Genomic DNA, 19,138 nt, shown 5'->3' with positions numbered 1-19,138 from the left:
AAAGATCAAATTCATCTTTATTAAGTTATAGAATCCATCTCAATTATTTTGATAGGAAAATATGAAATAGAAAGAAGCTCAATGTTCAGAAATTACTCTCTAGTTTGAGTTGGTTTGGAAAGTATGATTTGACCTACATTATATTCACATATCTACAGAATGTTATATCATATGAAAGTCTTCTAGAGGATTGTGGGGGAGGGAGAACAGAGGGCAAGTAGGAAGAGAAGACAAAGGAAAAGAAATGTCACTTTGGATACACCAAGAAGCTCAGACACTTAGGTTAAAGAGAGAAACTGTGATTCACTCTCCTTTTTTTCTCCATTCTAAAGCAACACAGTGTTTCAATTCACTGAGTGGTGATTAAAAACAAGTAATAAATAAACCATTAAGTAGGAAGTTTCCAGTAGGAACTTACAGTGAGATCATTGAACATTTACCATATATAGTAGTCATGTCTTAACAATTAGACTCCCTTTTATAAAATTTTGTTTATAGTGACACTCAGTTATATTACCCTAAGATAGAAGGAATGTTTTTTTTTTCCAATGGTCTCTGTCTTTTCTCTTTGGGAACTCTAAAAATGGGTGGCAATACAAAAGTAATGGGCTGGGGATGTGGCGGTAGCTCTTTGAATAGTGTGCTTGCCTTGAAAGCCATAGACCTGAGTTCAGTCTCCAGCATGCACAAAAAAAGCCAGGCATGGTGATATGCATTTGTAAATTGGGTACTGGAGAGGTGAAGAAAAAAAAAATTACTAGGACTCCTGGACCAGGCAACACAGCCTAAGCAGTGAGTTTGGGTCCCAGGAAGAAACAAAGAACAGAAATAAGGTTGAAGATATGAGGCAGGTCTACTAAATACTCTGTATTCCTCACCATTGTAGATCAGCATCTTTAGGAGTTAAACCTATTTATATTGAGAGAACATGTAAAGGTTTGCATTTCACAACGATGCCTTCAAACACAAATTTGATCATGTCTTTTACATTCTCTATGGCTTTTGAAATCTTTAACTATTATATTGGGTCTTTGGTTCTAATTTTATTTCTGTGTTCTTACCAGCAACATGATTGCAGCATTAATTTGTGTAATGTCACTGCCTAGCATACACCTAACTTCCTAGAATGTACTCCAGAAATTACTCTTGTAAATTGCTTTAAAAGGATTTAAATTTGTGACATATGAATGAAGCATTAAATGTAACTAGTGTAATGCCAACTCTATTTCAAACTATATTTATCCTTTTAGTATGAAAATTTTAAAGGCGTTGATCAGGGCTAAAGCTAACGCATTTTACAAGCCAATCAACAGATTTAACAGAACAAATAAAAGGTCCTAGCATATAGAAAGAAAAGGATTCCCCACAAGATGAGCTTATCTATGTGATAATGTGTGAAAATGAATAAATGTTTACATAACGTGCAAGAAAACCAATTTCTATAGACAAACTAGCTAGAAATGGTACTTAATTAACCAATTGTTAATTTAAATTTTTGACAGATGAAAACATTATCTAATTATAATGTTGTAAGGCCACAGAGAGCTACATAAATCCGAAGATTAGAATCAAGCTAAGTATTTGAAGGGCTACACTTGGATTAAAGTTCAGTGAAATAATTTTAAGATACAGGTCAAGACTGACTGCATATAACAGGATTTTAGAAATTAATGCAAATTTTCCTGAAATTCAGGTAATAAGAAACGTTTAAATTCATTTATGTTGCAACATTTTAGGAATAAACTCTTTCAAGAGTCCTACCTGTAAAAGAGTTGTTCTGTGGAACTTCAGTGCCCCCTTCTGGTGCATTTTAGCAAAGCATCCTGAGCAATAATCTTCACCACATTCCAGGCATACCTTTAAAGATAAACACATATACATGTGATAGGACACAAAGATAACTAGACTTTCAGAAAAACATTGTACACATCTGATGTCCTTGTGTTCATTCCTCCATTGGAATGAAAAGGTTCTGAAATGCTAATGCTTTTAACACTGAGGAAATATTTACTCTCAGAACAAATAAATGTAATAGCTGTGGTAGTGTTGGCCATACATATTATATGCATGTAGACATGTTCCACTTCATAATAACCATAAAACAACTAATAGCATCTAGTCAAAGTACTTGACCTGGTTGAAATAAAGCACTGCATATTAAAACTCACATTTTATAACATGTTTTATCTTTATCCACATTAACATTAATTGAAAACAATATATAATGTCCCTTCCAAAATGTGCCACATACTTCCATGAATGTATTCTTTGCTCAGTGACTCTTAAAATATAGTCTAGAAAATGTTGTCAGAAATGTGTGCAAAGGAAAGAAAAAGCAATGGTGCTGTTTCTGGCTACTGAGATGGTAAGTTTATCTTCCAGTTTCCAGGTAGTCAGGAAATGTAATGATTGAACTGTGTAAGTTCTGGGTATGCAATGTACTTGTACCCGTGATGGTGTTAGGAGCCACTGCAAGCAAACAGAAGAGAAAAAGAAAACTTTACTATGATTGAAGTTGCTATTATGCAGCTGTAACATTGCTTGAACACCTTCACAGTGCGGTGTGCTGTAGTGTAAAAAATTAAGAGCCTTCATTCGCTTCACATTGACCCAGGATGAGAACAATGACTGGAAACAGGAAGGAGAAAGTATATGGAAGAACAGAGAGTGTGTCAGAAGGTCTATGTCAAGCAATAATTAATACTTCTTTCAATGGTCAGCAATTAAGTGAACATCGATGTTTGAACTTGAGCTTTGAGTCATCACAATGTGGATGCTATTGCAGCTTTACCATTAGCTTGTGCATCAAGGCAGATCCTCAAGTCTGATACAACAAAAGAATCCTTTGCTAAAAACTAATAAAATCTTCAACAATTTGAAATATTTCAGATTACTGCATGGTCCGTTATTAATTCAATAATTTTCAAAGGTGACTTTAAAACATGAATCTGGAATTTTCATTTAAGCAGAAAAAAGAAACACCTCTAAATTCTATGAAGTCATAGAAAGAAAGTCCTTATTTACACAATTTTATGTTAAATGTTAAAGATATAGTTTCACATATCTGTATGATAGTGTAATTATGCTAATGCTATTTCAAAATGTATTCTGCCCAGTTTTCTTGAACATACCTGCTAATATTTCTCTAAATTTTTCATAAACCATTGGCAGTTTCTACCAGATAATATGAGTTAGGGAACTGAAAATCAGGTTCAGCATATAACTCGAAGCCAAGTATTTATTAACAGATGTTTAATAAAAGCAGCCTAACAGATATTTGTAGACTGGAATATCAAAGCTACAGTTGCCAAGTAAGCTCACATATTTTGTTATACAAGCATATTTGGATTTAAATTGGGTTAAAATGACTGCCAACTGGAAAATCTTTTTAGGCAGTTTGTGCAACTGGCAGAAACATACTAAACCATAGATAAGGATTCCATTTTGCTACGTAGTTTCCTCAATGGCAAAACACCAGGGTGCAATTTTTAAAACTATCTGGTTGATTTGGCAAACTCCAGATAAGCTGTATTAATTTTCAGAACTCATTTCAGTCTAATTAAATCATCCACATATGCCAAATTAATATGTAACTTTCCTCTCTACTTGTAGCATAGAGAAATAGCCTAAAGCCACTGAAATGTCATTTGAAATGTTGGAAGTGCTGGGTTTTATCAATATTTTCAAATGCATAAAGTCATGAGGAGACAAGCTAATGGCAAAACCATTTTAGATTCTGTTTCCTTTTTATGTGTTAGATACAATGGCAAGCGCTTCATCAAATTACAACCGTCCATAGCTTTGTGGTATAGACCACAGGTGGGAAGTCACTTACAGAACTTGGTAATTTACCAAAAGTAAATTTGGCTGATATGGCAAAACCCAAATTGTAAACCACTTACTCCTGTCTTGACACAACATGTAGGATATGAAACTACTAAAAAGAAACATATGGGGAATGGTGTCAGGTCTCCATCCATTCAAAATTATGACAGGACATTGTATTTACAAAGTGATTTTGTTGCATATGGATGTGAGGCTAGGCATGATGGAAAAGGGGGAGGATATGATTGCAAGTGATGCCATTAAGCAAGAGTGAGGGGTAACACCAGTTCAGTGAATATGTAGAGACATTAAACTTATCTGCCAGCAACTAGAGTAACAGTGACAAAAAGGACTAACCTATGTTGTGAAATATCCAACTATGTTAAGATGTGTTACCTTTGTTATGATGCATTTGTTTAATGATATAAAGACGTGTTATATTTGGTTATACTGCATTTGTTTAATTATGTAAAGATGTGGTCATTTGTTTCACCTGGCCTGCCTAAGGCACCTTCTTGGTTTAAAAAAAAGCTAAATGCTCAATAGCTACGCAGGAGAGGGATAGGTGGGGATGTTGTGCAGAGAGAATAAGTAGGAGGGGAAATCTAGGCTTGAGAAGAAGACAGAACAAGAGAGAAAGAGAGAGATGACCAGGTCAGAAGGCAGGCAGGAACAGCCAGAGCCAGACATGAAAAGCAGTGAAAGACATACAGAAGGAAGGTAAGATAAAAAGCCCAAGGCAAAACATAGATGAAGAGAAACTGGTTAACTTATAAGAGCAAACAAGAAAACAGCATAAGCTAAGGCCTAGCATTCTTAACTGTCCCCTTGATTTTGAAGCTGGTTGGTGGCCCCAAAGATAAAAACCTGCTATAAGAATATGGCTGCGGAAGGAGATTCAGTGGTGAGAGGTGTGTCTAAGGGGCCCTGATCAGTCCATCCTGCTTGTATTGTAGTCTACTTACAAGGAGAGCAGCTTTGATCTCACACTGTCCACAAAATTTCTTTTTAGTCTTGGGTTTTTCACTTTCAGAAGATTGAGCCATTTTGTAATTAACTATTTGTTTTGCTGGTTCTAGAAGAAAAACAAATCAGGATAATCAGTTTGAAGTATAGTGTTTGCTTTCTTGGTTAAAAATATAATGACACTATGTGCATTTCCAAATGCTTGCACAGCACTGAAGCATTAGCTGGATAATGAGTGGATGTGGGTAAGTATGATCTGTCAGTTCATTATAGAAACCGTAGCAACCCTGCTAGCTTCCATGAGTAAGGGCAACATGCACCCACTTCTATCTGCTTTGCTTAGACACCTTTGACCTTAACATTCACCATTACATAATACATAATACTGAAATTTATACCTAAAATGCTAAAATGTGTGGAGACCTTTCTGAATATATATATATATATATATATATATATATATATATTGAAGTGCCTTATATTTAGGATATAATACAGGACTCTGCTTACCTTTAATCTGTTCCTTTAGTAACTTTAATTTCACATTTCCAGCAGGGAACTGTATTAATGAAATAGACATTTATTCTCTTATCCAAAGGAAGTGCAATTATTAACAAGATGTTAGATAGCTGCACCATTTGGGCACATTTTGCATAAAATGTATTATTTGAGAATAATATAAAACCAAAAGATAATCAAATGCATACGTAAACTTTAAATTTCATTAAAAAGAAAAAATTAACAAATATTGTACATATAAGCCTTTTTGTTGTGTTCTGTTGTTGATACAGGGTCTCACAATGTGGCTCACGCTAACCTCTAACTTGTGATCCTTCAGGTACCGTTTTTTAAAGGCTGACATTCAAAAAATGAGCCATCATGCCCAGTGTGTAGAACACATTTTACACAACATACCAGGGATGTTTTTCTTATTATACAAAGTTTCATGCAAAGTTTGATAATTTGAGCATAACAAAAATGACCATATGTGAGCATTAGCTGATTTTAAGAAAATGCTAGCATTCAAATACTGTTGAGATTTAGAAGTGCCTTCCTCCCTCTGAAGCACACTGTCTGGTATTTGCACAAACTGAATCAACACTGAATTCTGACTGCACCACTCTGTTCACATAACAGTAAAAGCCAATGGTATTGCCTTATTTGTGCAATTTAGAGAACCACATTTCAGCATTGTTGTGGTCTTTACCCATCATATGTGTTATTTATGACATTGCTATGTGACTTGTAAAACATACTTGAGAATGGAAGAGCCAACACTGAGTTTTTCAATATAAACAATCCCTTGAAACCTTCTGGTCTTAACGTTGTAGGCAGCAAAAGAGACCTGCCAACTGAACACATCTGTCTGGGTCTTATTAAAAACCACCACTTAAAGTACACAGTGAGCCCAGAGGATGGTGTGCATTTCCATAGACACTGTCAATTCATGCCCAGCTCTCAATTTGCAATTTGCATGCTCAATTGCCCAATTTGTACGTGAAGATATGAGAACAATGGCCTTCTCTATATCTATGGCTGTACCGACTGCAGTCATCTTTGAACATTTAGGCCTAATTATTCTCTGTGGTTTTGCTTCAAAGATGCACTTATTGTTCATATTGTTTGAAGTAGCTGTTCAGACGTTTTCTGTACCAAACACAGCAGAAAAGAAAATAGAATTGAAATAATCAATTTTTATATGAATCACACTTTTAATTTTTAAGTTGGCAGTGTTATACAAGTTACAGATAATTTAACCTCACCTTTTGTAACTGAGTTATCCAGTATGATTACCTTAATGACACAACTTAATTCTGAATTGCAATGTAATCAGCCTGGCTATGAGCTCCTTATGAGCAGTTATATCAGGAAAATAAAGTAGTTATTAAGGAAAATTCTTAATTTCTTTTAAACATTTTTAACATTGGTTTGTACTATAAATATATCCATATTTACTTCAAGTTATCCAAATTGCATAAAAATATTTTAGTAAAAAAGCTGCTAGTTTCAGTCTAATTGAATTTTGTCATTAAATCTGATTTTCATGTTTGAAAAATGATTGAGTGATAAAGTAGGGTTAGCCAATGGATACAAATGCACACACTCATGTTTACATGATTCTGAGTATCAGAAACAAGAATTTAGCATACTAACACCACTGTCTTATTGTTGTGACAGAAGGCATTGAACAAGAGCTTCTCAATGCCAAGGTGGTTTAATTGGCTCTGCCATCCTTGACATATGAGCAATTGGTATGGACTAAGCTATGGTCAGTCCTCACAAATACCTGCAACCTTCCACCAGTGCCTTCAAGTGTCCAGTGTTCCCACAGGGGTACATTTTCAATGATTTTCACCTCCTGAAATATTCTCTCTTCTTACTCTCAGTGTAATCAATGTTTCATAAAATCCTGTGTAAAAATCCACTTAACCAGTGGTACTCTATATCTATCCTCAAAGTGGTCACCCCAAAGTTCATATTAACGGAAATCCACTTTGGGGGTCAAATTTTCTCTAGAATAATGTGTGCAGAAATGAGTTCCCATTTTTAGGGTTTGAGTTTGTTGTTTTGTTTTCTTTTGCGTGGGGCAGGCTGATCTCCAACTGACTATTTAGCTGAAGATGACCTTGAACTTCTGATCCATTTGCTCCATTTCCCAAGTGATGAGAGCCATCATGTCATTCATGAGGTTCTGAGATTAAACTCAGGGCTTCCTGCATGCTAAGTAAGCACTTTCAACTGAGTCACTTTTCCAGACCAACCAGTTACTGTTTCCCTTGTACTCACTGAAATACAGGGGGGCAAATCCGCATCTTCTTCCCAGAATGATGTTCTACCATCATCACTCAGCAAATTCACATCCACTTGAAGATCTCCACTGCCTACTTATTGTTTTTATCAATGTCCAGGTTCCTCTTCCACCTACACATCAGAATCTAATCCATACTTCTCTTCATCCCATTTCGGTTCAGTAACTCTTCAGTGCACATTTATCTGACATTCGGCACCGAAGATCCTCCACCACTCTGGCAGCTGTGAACATCTAAATGCCTCTAGCTGTCCCACCATTGTGACCAAACCTGCAGCTAGTCATCATTCTAAATGTCCATACCTTCCAAGTTCCAAACACAGAGGTTCTCGGTGATAAATAGGATCACTATTCCTTCTACTCTCAACATTCCCATTCTTCCTACTATATTGTGATGAAATAATGCTATGGGGTTTCCTGAAAACCCATGCTGAATAACCGCATGGTCACATAGGACTTCTTAGCAGTAAGTTCAATCATTTACTGCTGAACCATAGTCATGATTCCCACAGCTGCTACTCCAAATCTCCACCCTCAAAAATTCATGGTAGTGCTGTTTCCCGTCCTTCGCCTGAAAAGGTGTCATCACAATCAACATGAAAGTGTTGAGGTTTCATTACAGTGTTCTGTACTCCTGTACTGTATCACCTGTCAAATCTAATCTCTAGTATTTGCATTTATATACACCTATGTTATTTCAGGTGTGTGTGTGTGTGTGTGTGTGTGTGTGTGTGTGTGTGTGTGTGTGTGTGTGTGTGTGTGTATGTGTGTTGTTTGCCAGAGGAAGTGTGTGCTCCCTTCCCCAGTGAAGATTTCTTTAATGAACCAACTTCTCAAAGACCACAGCCCCAACCACTGGCACTATGTAATCTGCTTCATCAATTTCTCCCCTACTTGCATTCCCATTCCTCAGTCTAAAACTGGCTGAGTTGAGTTCACCAAACCCCAAACTACTTTACTCTTCCTTGACCAGATTGAACCTTTATGTGTTCTTGCTCTTGTGTTCACTACAGTAGTGTGTGTTCATTGACTCCAACTCTTTTATTTTAAATAGCTGAAATATAGTTTTGCATTGATCTTATGGTAGCTCAATAATTAAACTCAAGCCTTTTAATATTCTTATTTTCTGTATGTCGACATTGAACCAATTCAAACTGGGTTCATATAACATCTCTTACCTTGCTTAGAACTCTAGAAGTTATAAGTATCTTATGAATGTATAGCTGAGGCTCAAGTGATTGACTGTATGTAAGACTGCAGAGATAGCTAAATAATATAGGTAAGAATTTTAATTTATAAGGCCAATACAGAGCTCCTTAGTCTCAGCAAAACAAACACCAGGAGGTTCTACAGTGCACTTTAGCAGGTTCAGAAGCAACCTTGGTCCTGACATCTACACCAAAATCAAGCAGGAAACCTCTCTTGATGGTACCAAGTGCACAAATCATCAGATATTGCCAAAGGTCTCCAGGGAAACAAACTTGCCTTATTGAGAATCACTGCTCTATAGTGAAGTTTCTTTATGGTACAACATATTGGATAGCATTAGCATCTCTGAGTGTTCTGAAAGTCTTTCCTTCCATTTAATCTTCTGAGAAATCCTAAGTCTTTGGCCCCACACCTACCCTTCTTTTATTTTCAGGCTCTCTTCACTGGAAAACTGGAAGATTATTTTAGAACAAGGCTAACATCGTGCATGTAGAATTATGGTCCTCATGCTTGATGTTGAGCAAATCAGTTTATGTCGCTGATGTGAAATTACTTCATCTGTGAAACCACAATTAGAAACTGACTCTTGGGAGAGATAGAATTGCTTGATGAGATAAAAAGCCAACTAAGATAAGCTCTTGGCTGGCATAAAATATACTGAATAAATATTAAATTTTGAGAGCTACCATACACCACATAGAGGTTTTCCTAACATTTTAGTCTTCACATCTCTCGTTTATGCAAATTCTTAGGGATGCATTTACTTAGCTGTACCTATCACATAAGAATTCAAACAAAATTCTAAACTTATACGACAAACATTTCTTCCTTCTCCCTTCAATCTCTCTTATTCTATGAAGTCTGTAGTATCTCTTGTGTATTTGACTTCCTCTTTCTTTCCTCACTGTATTTTGATACAATGTTTTTCCTTACTTTTCTCTGGTTACCATATGATTTCTGTTTTTATAGCCTTCTCCTATCTCTATACCTTTATAACATCTTATGCCTCTGTGCCCACTGATCTCCAGAGCAGCAAGCACATGTAATGAAAATATCTCACAAAATGACTAGGAAATAGAGAAGAACCAACTATTTGCATTTGTGTTTGTCTTTCCTTTAATTTCCAAATTTAATATTATAATGTTTGTGCTATAAATTGGTATGACATAAATAAATGTAAGTATATACATAGGAAATCCATGTTCAAAATCTATTCATTTGTGCTTTATTTCATATTCAAACCTATATACACCCTATATGATTATACTCTATTTGTAACAAACAAATGGTCAGTTGGAAAAGAAAAACCACCACAAATCATTCTTCTAACCTTTGCAACCACACTGGTCAAGTTCTGTAAGGGAAGAGAAATGTACCAAGTGAAATGCATCAGAATACCTGAGACTAGATTGAGAAGCCTCTACCTGCTTCCTAGTCTCTCATGTGGTAGATGCTTTCCACATTTCCCAAATCCACCTGCTTTTAAAATTTGATGTTTGTCAAAGCAAGGATTTTGATTTATTCTTCAAATATTTCTTTATATAAACTCATTAAGTAAGCCAACATTTCTCAAGTACACATTATTCATATACAAAATGTTTATTGACAATATTTTAGATTGACTTTTACTAGAAATATTTCATGTAATTTGTTTTTTCTACATTAGATTAGGATTTCCTTGGAAACAAGGAGTAAATCACTAAAATTCCAAAAATGCACTTTAGAAATGCCAAAACTGCACTTTAGAAATGCCATTGCATACAAGTTTGTGATCACAACTAGCATTTTTTGTTTCTTTTTGTTCTTTTCTTTTTGACTTGGGGTTTCACACCAATATTGAGGCTGGCCTCAAACTCCTAGCAAGCTCCCTGCTTCAACTTCTTGAGTACTGGGATTACAAGAGTGAGCTTCCATGGTTGCTCACAGCCAAAATGTTTAACATATTTACAGTAACATCTGAAATACAACACAGGACAGCCCTGTGGAAAGACAGTGACACTTAAAAGTGGCTTATAAATTTTTAATCCCAGAATGAAAGAAACCTGACTCACAAAGGGGACTGCACTGTACAACAAAGTGATTTTTCTGAAGCCAAAAAGTACAGAAGTGCCGAGTAAGATATTTGTTGGTGCCAAATGACCCAATGAAAGTTTAATGGTAGGTATATAAAAATAAAATGCTGTGCAAGTTAAAATTCACCAAGTCACGAATGTTATACTAAAGACATCCAGAGATAAAGTTTTCCTTATATAAAATCACCTACCTGATTGCAATCAAAAACATGATGCAATGTTACATTTTACAGTACACAATAATGATAAAGTAAATCTGTAGCTTGGGAATTGCCATGCAGATTTTCTCTTGAATATATTTATTCATGCGACTAAGAATGTATGAGTAATTATTATTCAAGCAGAATACAACAGTATTAAGGAAATAAATAATATGAAGACTAGAGCACATTGTCTGTTCTATAATATAGTATTAATATTCACCAAAATATAGGACTAGGCCATTTTAGGTTATATCCTTTAAACTTCAAATGAATGGAGAAATTGTGTTTGGACTCTGGAGGAAGAAAAAACACAAAATTTACCCTGGGAGTAATTTTTAAGAAACTTCTGGCCTGGCAGGAATGACTCACACCTTTAATCCCAGAACTTCAGAGGCAAAGGCAGGTGAATTTTTGTGAGTGCAAAGCCAGCCTGATCTACAAGGGAAGTTTCAGGACAGGCTCCAAAAACTACAGCGAGAAAACCTGTTTCGGAAGAACAAGAGAAACAAACAAACAAAAGCTTCTGAAATATTTCATTTAAAAAACCATTCTGAATGAAAAACAAAGCATATCTGAATAATTAAAACCACATAGTAACATTTTAGGTGAACATAAAAAGAAGTTACTAAAACAAGAATAGTGGATCCTTGAGTATGAGAGAGAATGCAAAATCTGAAAACACAATGCATGTCCTCTTGTTCAGAAAATGGCTTATTTCTTACCTTAGTAGCATTCGCTTTCCTTTGTGATGTTATATGTGACTTGTTACCAAACTTGCCCACACTTCCAGATTTCCAGTGATACCCACCTGACCTTCAATAGACATAAAACAAAATGTAGTTACTGAAAACATTCCTCCTGCTAATGAAAATGAATACATTCCCCTATACTCAGGAAATGGAAATTTGGGTGTTAGTATGATAAACTAACTACTACAAACTGTGAATAAGATGTCAACAATGCCCTAGCTTATCACCAGTATATCAGCTTAAATATCACTTCTCCAGATTTGTGACTTTTGTGTAGTGATGACTGAAAGTGAAATGTTCAAACACAGAAGAAGAAATCCATTGTTGGCATTTACAGTGACTGACTTTTACTAATACATTGAAAATTTTGCAGATGGTCATGCAGTTTTTAAATTAGGTATCCACAAATGAAAATGGAAAAAGAGAAGAAATCAATACCATCTAATATACTGCCGGTCTGCCAGGTGATGGATTTCTAAAGATTTCAAATGAGCTCCACATTGGAAATAACATAGAACAAAGAAGGCAAGTATTAATTTTATGGTTCCAAAGTGGGTTTTGTTGAGCCCCACAAAATAAATATTTTAAGGCTGCAAAACTAATGAATCATGATTCATTAGAAAATTTGCCCAGTGTCACAGAAATAATAAATAACGAACCCCAAATTAGAACCATGGGCCTCCCTTTTACTGGTCAGTGGGTAGCAAGTCTTCATTTTTGTTTGTGACACTATCTGTGAAACCTTAGAAGAGAATATTACCTCTCTTAAATCTCACTCAAGTTGAAGAATGTTCTAAAGGACCATCCAGTAAAACAGCTAAAGAAAAATCACAGGAACTCTGATTTTCAAATGAAAATTATCATTCATTAAAAAGCCAAAATTAAAACTGGTAAGATAGTTTAGTTAGTGGGGCTATTGATTTATAAACATGAGGACTTGAATTTAGTGCACAGAGTTTAAAAAAAAGTCAGGCATGGTGGTGTACACCTGTAGTTTCAATACCAGGGAGGTGGAGACAGGTGGATCTCTGGGGCCTCTTTGGAAGCTAGGTGAGTTCCAAGTCTGTGTCTCAAAAGGAACACGCAAGCCACGGTTGTCCTTTGACTTCCACATGTTTGACCACAAACACATATGCACATGCATACACACACAAATATGAATCCACTCAACACACATATACTAACATCCACAGAAAAAGGTAAAGTAAAAGGGAAACATCAGTGAAAGCAATGGCTAATGGTCATTAATATTAAACACAGCAAGACACACCTAGTCATCTTCATGATAAACATTTGAAAAGCCTTGATGAAACCATTGCTCTACTTATTAAGGGAAGTATGTATAGATGTCATATAAATTTCTTAGAGAACTGAACTCTAAGAATATAAATGAATATAACTGAGACTATAATAAATATATTGAAAACTGATCAATGATTGATGAAGTACTTCATGGAGATTGCATGGTTACCACTTTGAAGACCAAGCAGAGCTAAATTTAATATACAAAGATTATGGTGGTATTTAAAATAAGCAAATACATATGAAATGTATAGTCTAATGCTTTGTAGGAGAGTGCAAACTTCTGAAGCCCACTTATAAGGCAATTTACCCATATTAAGGACATTCACATGCTTCTGAACCTAAAATGACAGACAAAAGAACTTATCCAAAGATGATACGGTATAAAAGCAAAAGTACATGTTGTAGTACACAGGCCCATGGTGGTATTTATAGTCACAAGATACTGAAAACTTAAGCCTCTAAAAAATGGATTAATTCTGAGCTGGGCATTGGTGGCATACACCTTTAATCCCAGCACTCAGGAGGCAGAGGCAGATGGATCTCTGTAAGTTCGAGGCCAGCCTGGTCTACAGAGCGAGTACCAAGATAGGCTCCAAAGCTACACAGAGAAACCCTGTCTCAAAAATCAAAAAACAAAAAATAATAAGGAATAATTCTGTATGCATCCATATGGCTGGAGCACTGACCAAAATATTATGTTGTGAATTATTTTTCATAATTTACAGATGAAACCATTTATAAGGAAACCAAATACACCCACATATTCCCACAGAGTCTTGTACAAAGATGAGACATTTACAGGAAAATGAATTTTAATCATTAAATGGTGCAAGGAATTGGACTGGATTTTTATCATATAATTATCAGTGCCTCTTGATACATCAGATTCATTTTTTAGTATTCTGATACAAAAAATAAAATTAGCACAGGACAATTTATAGGCATAATATTAAAGAGATTTCATCTACAAAATAAAATTATTATCTATTGTTTGCTTAAAATATTTTAAATAATTCTGATGTACTGCAAGGACAGACTCACTCCCTGAAAAATTACACTCCATAGCAATGCCTTAAACCTCAGCTTGGTTTTCTGGTGTCTTGACAGCAATTGTTTCATAGCAGAGAATCAAGTTTTCATTGCTTTCCTGTGCATTCAGGCTATAAGTCACTGAGGACCTTAATATAATAGAGGAAAAGTAAAAAGCTAGTAAACTAGAGGAAACAGAAGCCCCAGTAATTTTAAAAAGTAGTGTGTTTCATGTAAGTGACACCGAAAACAAAAGTAAAGGGAATTTAATATTCCTTATTCTTCGGGAACAGTTAAGAGTCATCAGTCCACCAATTGTTTTACTAAAATAACAAAAGTCATACAAACAGGTTTTATATAATTTGGTTAAATTTACAGCATAGTTAAATCAGTATGATATTAGGGAATATCATGCTTATTCTAAATTCTCTGAAGTGTTCACTCACTTAATTTCTTCCTTTCCCTTGTTCCATGTGGATTGGAATTCTCGTAATGTCTGTTCCATCTTTTGGTTCTCTAGTTCTAGCTGAATTTTCTCCATTTGCAGTTCTTGAGCATGTCTAAAAATACATGATTTAAATAGTCATTTAGATTAAACAAACCTCAAGGCAAGCAAATGTCATAGAAAGCTCTGCTCTTAGATTGTAGCTATCCGTAAGGCTTAACCAATGACTTAGTTCATCTGCTTCATATGCACTATATTGTTCTCAGTATTGAACTCAGATCTTCATACTTGCAACAGCTGAATCTTCTCCACAGTCCTAAGAGATTTTCTTCATCGTGTCTGAAGCTCCACCCTCCATAGACTTAGTTGTTGACTATTCTGTAGCTAGAAGCCAGTGCAAATGTCTAGATTTCATTATCTCTTATGAATTTAAAACTTTCCTTACATAATGCTGAATATTGTGCTCTGACCCAAATGAAGGAATAGTGGAGATTTAATGTACAGTGGTGACTATCCAAATGCACCCAAATGCACCAAGCTTTAGTCCACAGGTGGAAACAACCACTGGCGATATTTCAAAGTGACTGGCAAACTTTCTGGAGGAACTGAGTTAAGTATAGAGGGAGTAACTTGTTACTTTAATTACATCCAAAAAGTGAGATTCACCCTAGCCACACAAGAGCTGTGAAGGATGACAGGCAGCAAGACACCTGCAGCCTGCAATTCAGAAGGGATACCGACAAGCAGGAAATTCATACAAGCATGCTGTGACTATGCTGTTACTGAGGGGAGGAACAGCTGGACTTCCCAAGCCCAAGGACAGAGAGTGCAACTTTGACTTCAGACTAAGAACATTTCTTGGGGTAAAGGAGATAAGAAATAAAGACAAATTAGAACAGTTGTCTAAGGAAAGGGAGATGGTAGGAACAGCAGTCCAACAAGAAGGAAAAGTGTGGGCAAAGGAAAGAGAAGACACATAACATGTGATTCAAGGAGCTACAATTTCTCTGCCGCAACTCATCAAGTGTAAGTTGAGAAAACATCACCAAGTGGGCCTGCTGAGTAAGTGGCTGGTGGTCAGATCATAAAGAACCCTGAGACTGTCATCAGCACTTGGGAGCTGTCTTCTTTGAACAATGAACATCACTTCAGAATTTCAAGACACTTGACCACACTTGTTTTTAATAAAGATCACTCTGCTGTACCAGGAAAACTCAAATTAGAAGTGGGAAGGCTTAGAAGCAGGACAGAGAGCTAGGATACAGCATCAATAAGCCAAACTGTAGTGACTACAATTATCTAAGGACAGACAATGTCGAGCAAAATTAGAGCATTTGATAAAAATAAGAAAATAAAAATACCTAAATCCATAGGCTGACAAGAAATAGTGGACTAACCAAGCAGGGCATGAACGAGAAATCTAAAAATAATCCTAGACCAGTGACTAACAGCCAGGGTTACACTACTATGGTTGCATCCAATGACTACCAAAGAACATGTATTTTCCTATAGAACTTGAGTATCTGCACACTTCGGCCCAAATAGATTATGTTCTCGCAGGCCTCTGGGTTTACATGCCATACCACATACCACACTACATTGTCAGTGTAATTATAAATCATCTCCACAGCAAGTTACTTTAAAAGAAAGATTCTGGTTTCTTCCCTTTGAAGCCACAAATTGCTCTCAGAGTATGTCTACCACTGATAGACATTTGTTCAATGAATGGTTTGCAGATATAGACACAGAGATAAAACATGTAACAAAATATGCACATCCCTTTTTTGTTTGCAAAAATCAAAAGAGCAACACTCACAATTTGACAGCTTTCATAACCACCAAAATAATAAATCTAAATATGATAACAACCTATATTTGCATAACAATTTTTTGGTTTATATGTTTTTATACCCAATGACTTAGAAGTGAAGAAGGTTAATTTATGAAAAGCTCTGAAGATACCAAATAATTATAGGATCATTGATCTGAACTAAGAAATGCAGAAACCAGAATTTTACATGGATGGCATGGTCCCAGCACATCCTGGCGGACTATTAGTAGTATTGGAGAAGATTTCCAATGACTAGGTGATCTCTAAGGGGAACTGTGAGCACATCCCTTTAACACTCATGGAAAGTCATAAAATACTGAGGATACTCAGAATTGATGCCCATGACACCAGAAGTAGTTGGCTTTACCTGGATAGATTTCCAAGTTTATTTAGAACATTCCTTTCCATTCCTGGAATGTTCAGCATCAAGTCCATGTTCAAAGATCTCTGGCCCTAATTGACCCTTTAATTTTAATTTATTTTTAAATCTTTAACCCTGTATAAGGTCACAAAATTTATCCTTCTCTTATACTGCTTCAATAGTTAATACTTTTCATTTATAACTTTACATTCAATTTTTGTTAAAAATAATTTTAGTCCTAATTTTGAAAATTATGTACTTCAAATTTACAAACTATATTATTAAAATTTTACCATTAAAGTGATAAAATGACTATTATTTTAATAATATAATGGTTTATAAATTTAAGTTCCACAGTATGAAAATAGTATATAAATTTAATGTCTATAATATGAAAATATATCAATGTGAGAATTTATAAAATTTGACTTTTACCTTTCTCTTGCTTAAAAAAAGAATAATTTAATTTACAACACATAAAAACTTTAGCAACTATTTTACTTTAAAAATATGTCTGTACTTACTTATATTTTAGTTTTATAGAATTTCCAGGTTTTCCCCAGGGTATAACTACAAAATCTTTGGTGTTCATGATTATTTGTCTCTGAATGTTGTCTTAAGATTATCACCGCTTCAGAAAACTTCTGAAAAATGACAGAAACAGTAATCCCAGAGTTAAAGCAGTTACAAATTCTAAGCCACACATAATTCAGGAAAATGTCTTTGTTATTTTGCTTTGTTTGTGCAGTGTTGGAGATCGATGCTCCAGCTTCAGAAATGCAAAGCACCTGCTTGCTGAGCCAGGAGCCCAACCCTCAGGAAAACTTCCCAAATAAACATCTTCAGGATGAAAAAGCACAAACGCCTGAACAGCTAACGCAAGCATTTGTGTAAATTAAATATATAGTATTATGATTATATATATTACAAGTATGTAATATAACAATTGACAAAACCAAATTTTCACTGATATCTCTGTAGATAACAGACTAAGACAAGCATGATGGCAAATATCTGAAATCAACTTCAAAGTCAGCCTGGAGTACATAGGAATTCAAAGTCTAACTAAGCAACATTGAAAGTCCCTACATTTGAAAAAGAGAAAATTGGAAATTATTTAATTGAAAGTAAAAAAATATAGTCCTTGCAAAAAGTAAGCATGTATTTTGGTTTTTTATATGGTTAAGAGGTTACACAAGTTGACAAAGTCATGTATCTCATAACAACATTTAGTCAAGAACAGAGCTGTATTTGACCACAGTCCCTTAAAAGCATAATATAATGTTTTCACAGTGATCAATCACTTAAATTTGCATTTCTTAAAATGTATTTCTATTTTTCACAATGCATAACTCTTTTTTCCTTTCATTTTTTATTTAAAAAGTTTATTTTTCATTTTACATGCCAACTGCAGTTCCCCCTGCTTTCCCTCTCTCCCAACATCCCACCCTTCCATTCCCCCTCCCATTCCTCAGAGGGAGTAAGGCCTTCCTTGGGGAGTCAACAAAGTCTCACATACCAAGTTGAGGCAGGACCAAGCCCCTCCTGGCCCTGGGATAGGTCCTGGTGCCGCTGACAGCACACACACACACCTACTGCAACAGATCAAGTCACATAACTGTCACCCATATTCAGAGTGTCTAAATAGATACCCCTCTTTTAAATTTTTTTAAAAATTTTTTAGAATTTTTTAAAGATTTATTTATTTGTTTTTTTATTTATTAGGTGCACAGTGTTCTGCCTGTGTGTATGCCTGAAGGCCAGAAGAGGGCACCAGATCTCACTACAGATGGTGTGAGCTACCTTGCCCAGAATCGAACTCAGGACCTTTAGAAGTCAGTGCTCTTAATGGCTGAGCCATCTCTCCAGCCCAATGCATAACTCTTTTTCAGATATTTAGTCCTATTTTAAAATAATAATCATGCCTGATATATTAAAGAATGAAAAGAAGCATTGAGCCACAGCTCAAATATACACACACACAAAAAAAAAAAAAATTAAAGTGTGTAATAATTACCTAGAGATATTCTGGCAGTCTCACACATGTAAGAAACTTTAATGACACTCTTTGGCTAAAAGTGGAAATTAGAATATTTCAAAAGCAAATTTCCAATGAAAAATAAATACAAAGATATTTTCATTAACTGAGTCAATGAGAAAAGTAAACTACTCAGAGATTACTGTTTTCTGAGAATACTCATGATTTTAAAACAATTGACTCTCTAATGCTGAACTACAGATTCATATGCACCACTACTATATTTCATATCAAAAGAAATTGTTAATATCTAGGACTCAATGGATCTCAATGAAAAGCTGTTGCCTGTCATGCAC

General features: G+C 35.3%; 1 protein-coding gene across 1 annotated transcript in view; it reads right to left on the bottom strand.

Annotated features, from left to right (window-relative positions):
* The window catches only part of Zbbx (zinc finger B-box domain containing), a 92,260-nt gene extending 74,864 nt beyond the window's left edge, over positions 1–17,396 (bottom strand). Inside the window, exons 1-6 of the mRNA XM_035451339.1 lie at positions 17,329–17,396; positions 14,614–14,727; positions 11,807–11,897; positions 5,302–5,350; positions 4,791–4,900; positions 1,762–1,857 (exon numbers count right to left, since the gene is read on the bottom strand). Of these exons, the coding sequence (XP_035307230.1) occupies positions 1,762–1,857; positions 4,791–4,900; positions 5,302–5,350; positions 11,807–11,897; positions 14,614–14,727; positions 17,329–17,396 (528 nt within the window). The remainder of the gene's footprint in view (positions 1–1,761; positions 1,858–4,790; positions 4,901–5,301; positions 5,351–11,806; positions 11,898–14,613; positions 14,728–17,328) is intronic.
* Positions 17,397–19,138: the final 1,742 nt, after the last annotated feature.

This window comes from Cricetulus griseus (genome assembly GCF_003668045.3).
Source record: "Cricetulus griseus strain 17A/GY chromosome 1 unlocalized genomic scaffold, alternate assembly CriGri-PICRH-1.0 chr1_0, whole genome shotgun sequence".
Classification (NCBI taxonomy): Eukaryota; Metazoa; Chordata; class Mammalia; order Rodentia; family Cricetidae; genus Cricetulus; species Cricetulus griseus.
The sequence above is the reverse complement of the archived record's forward strand: the minus strand, read 5'-3'. Positions and strand labels throughout refer to the sequence as shown.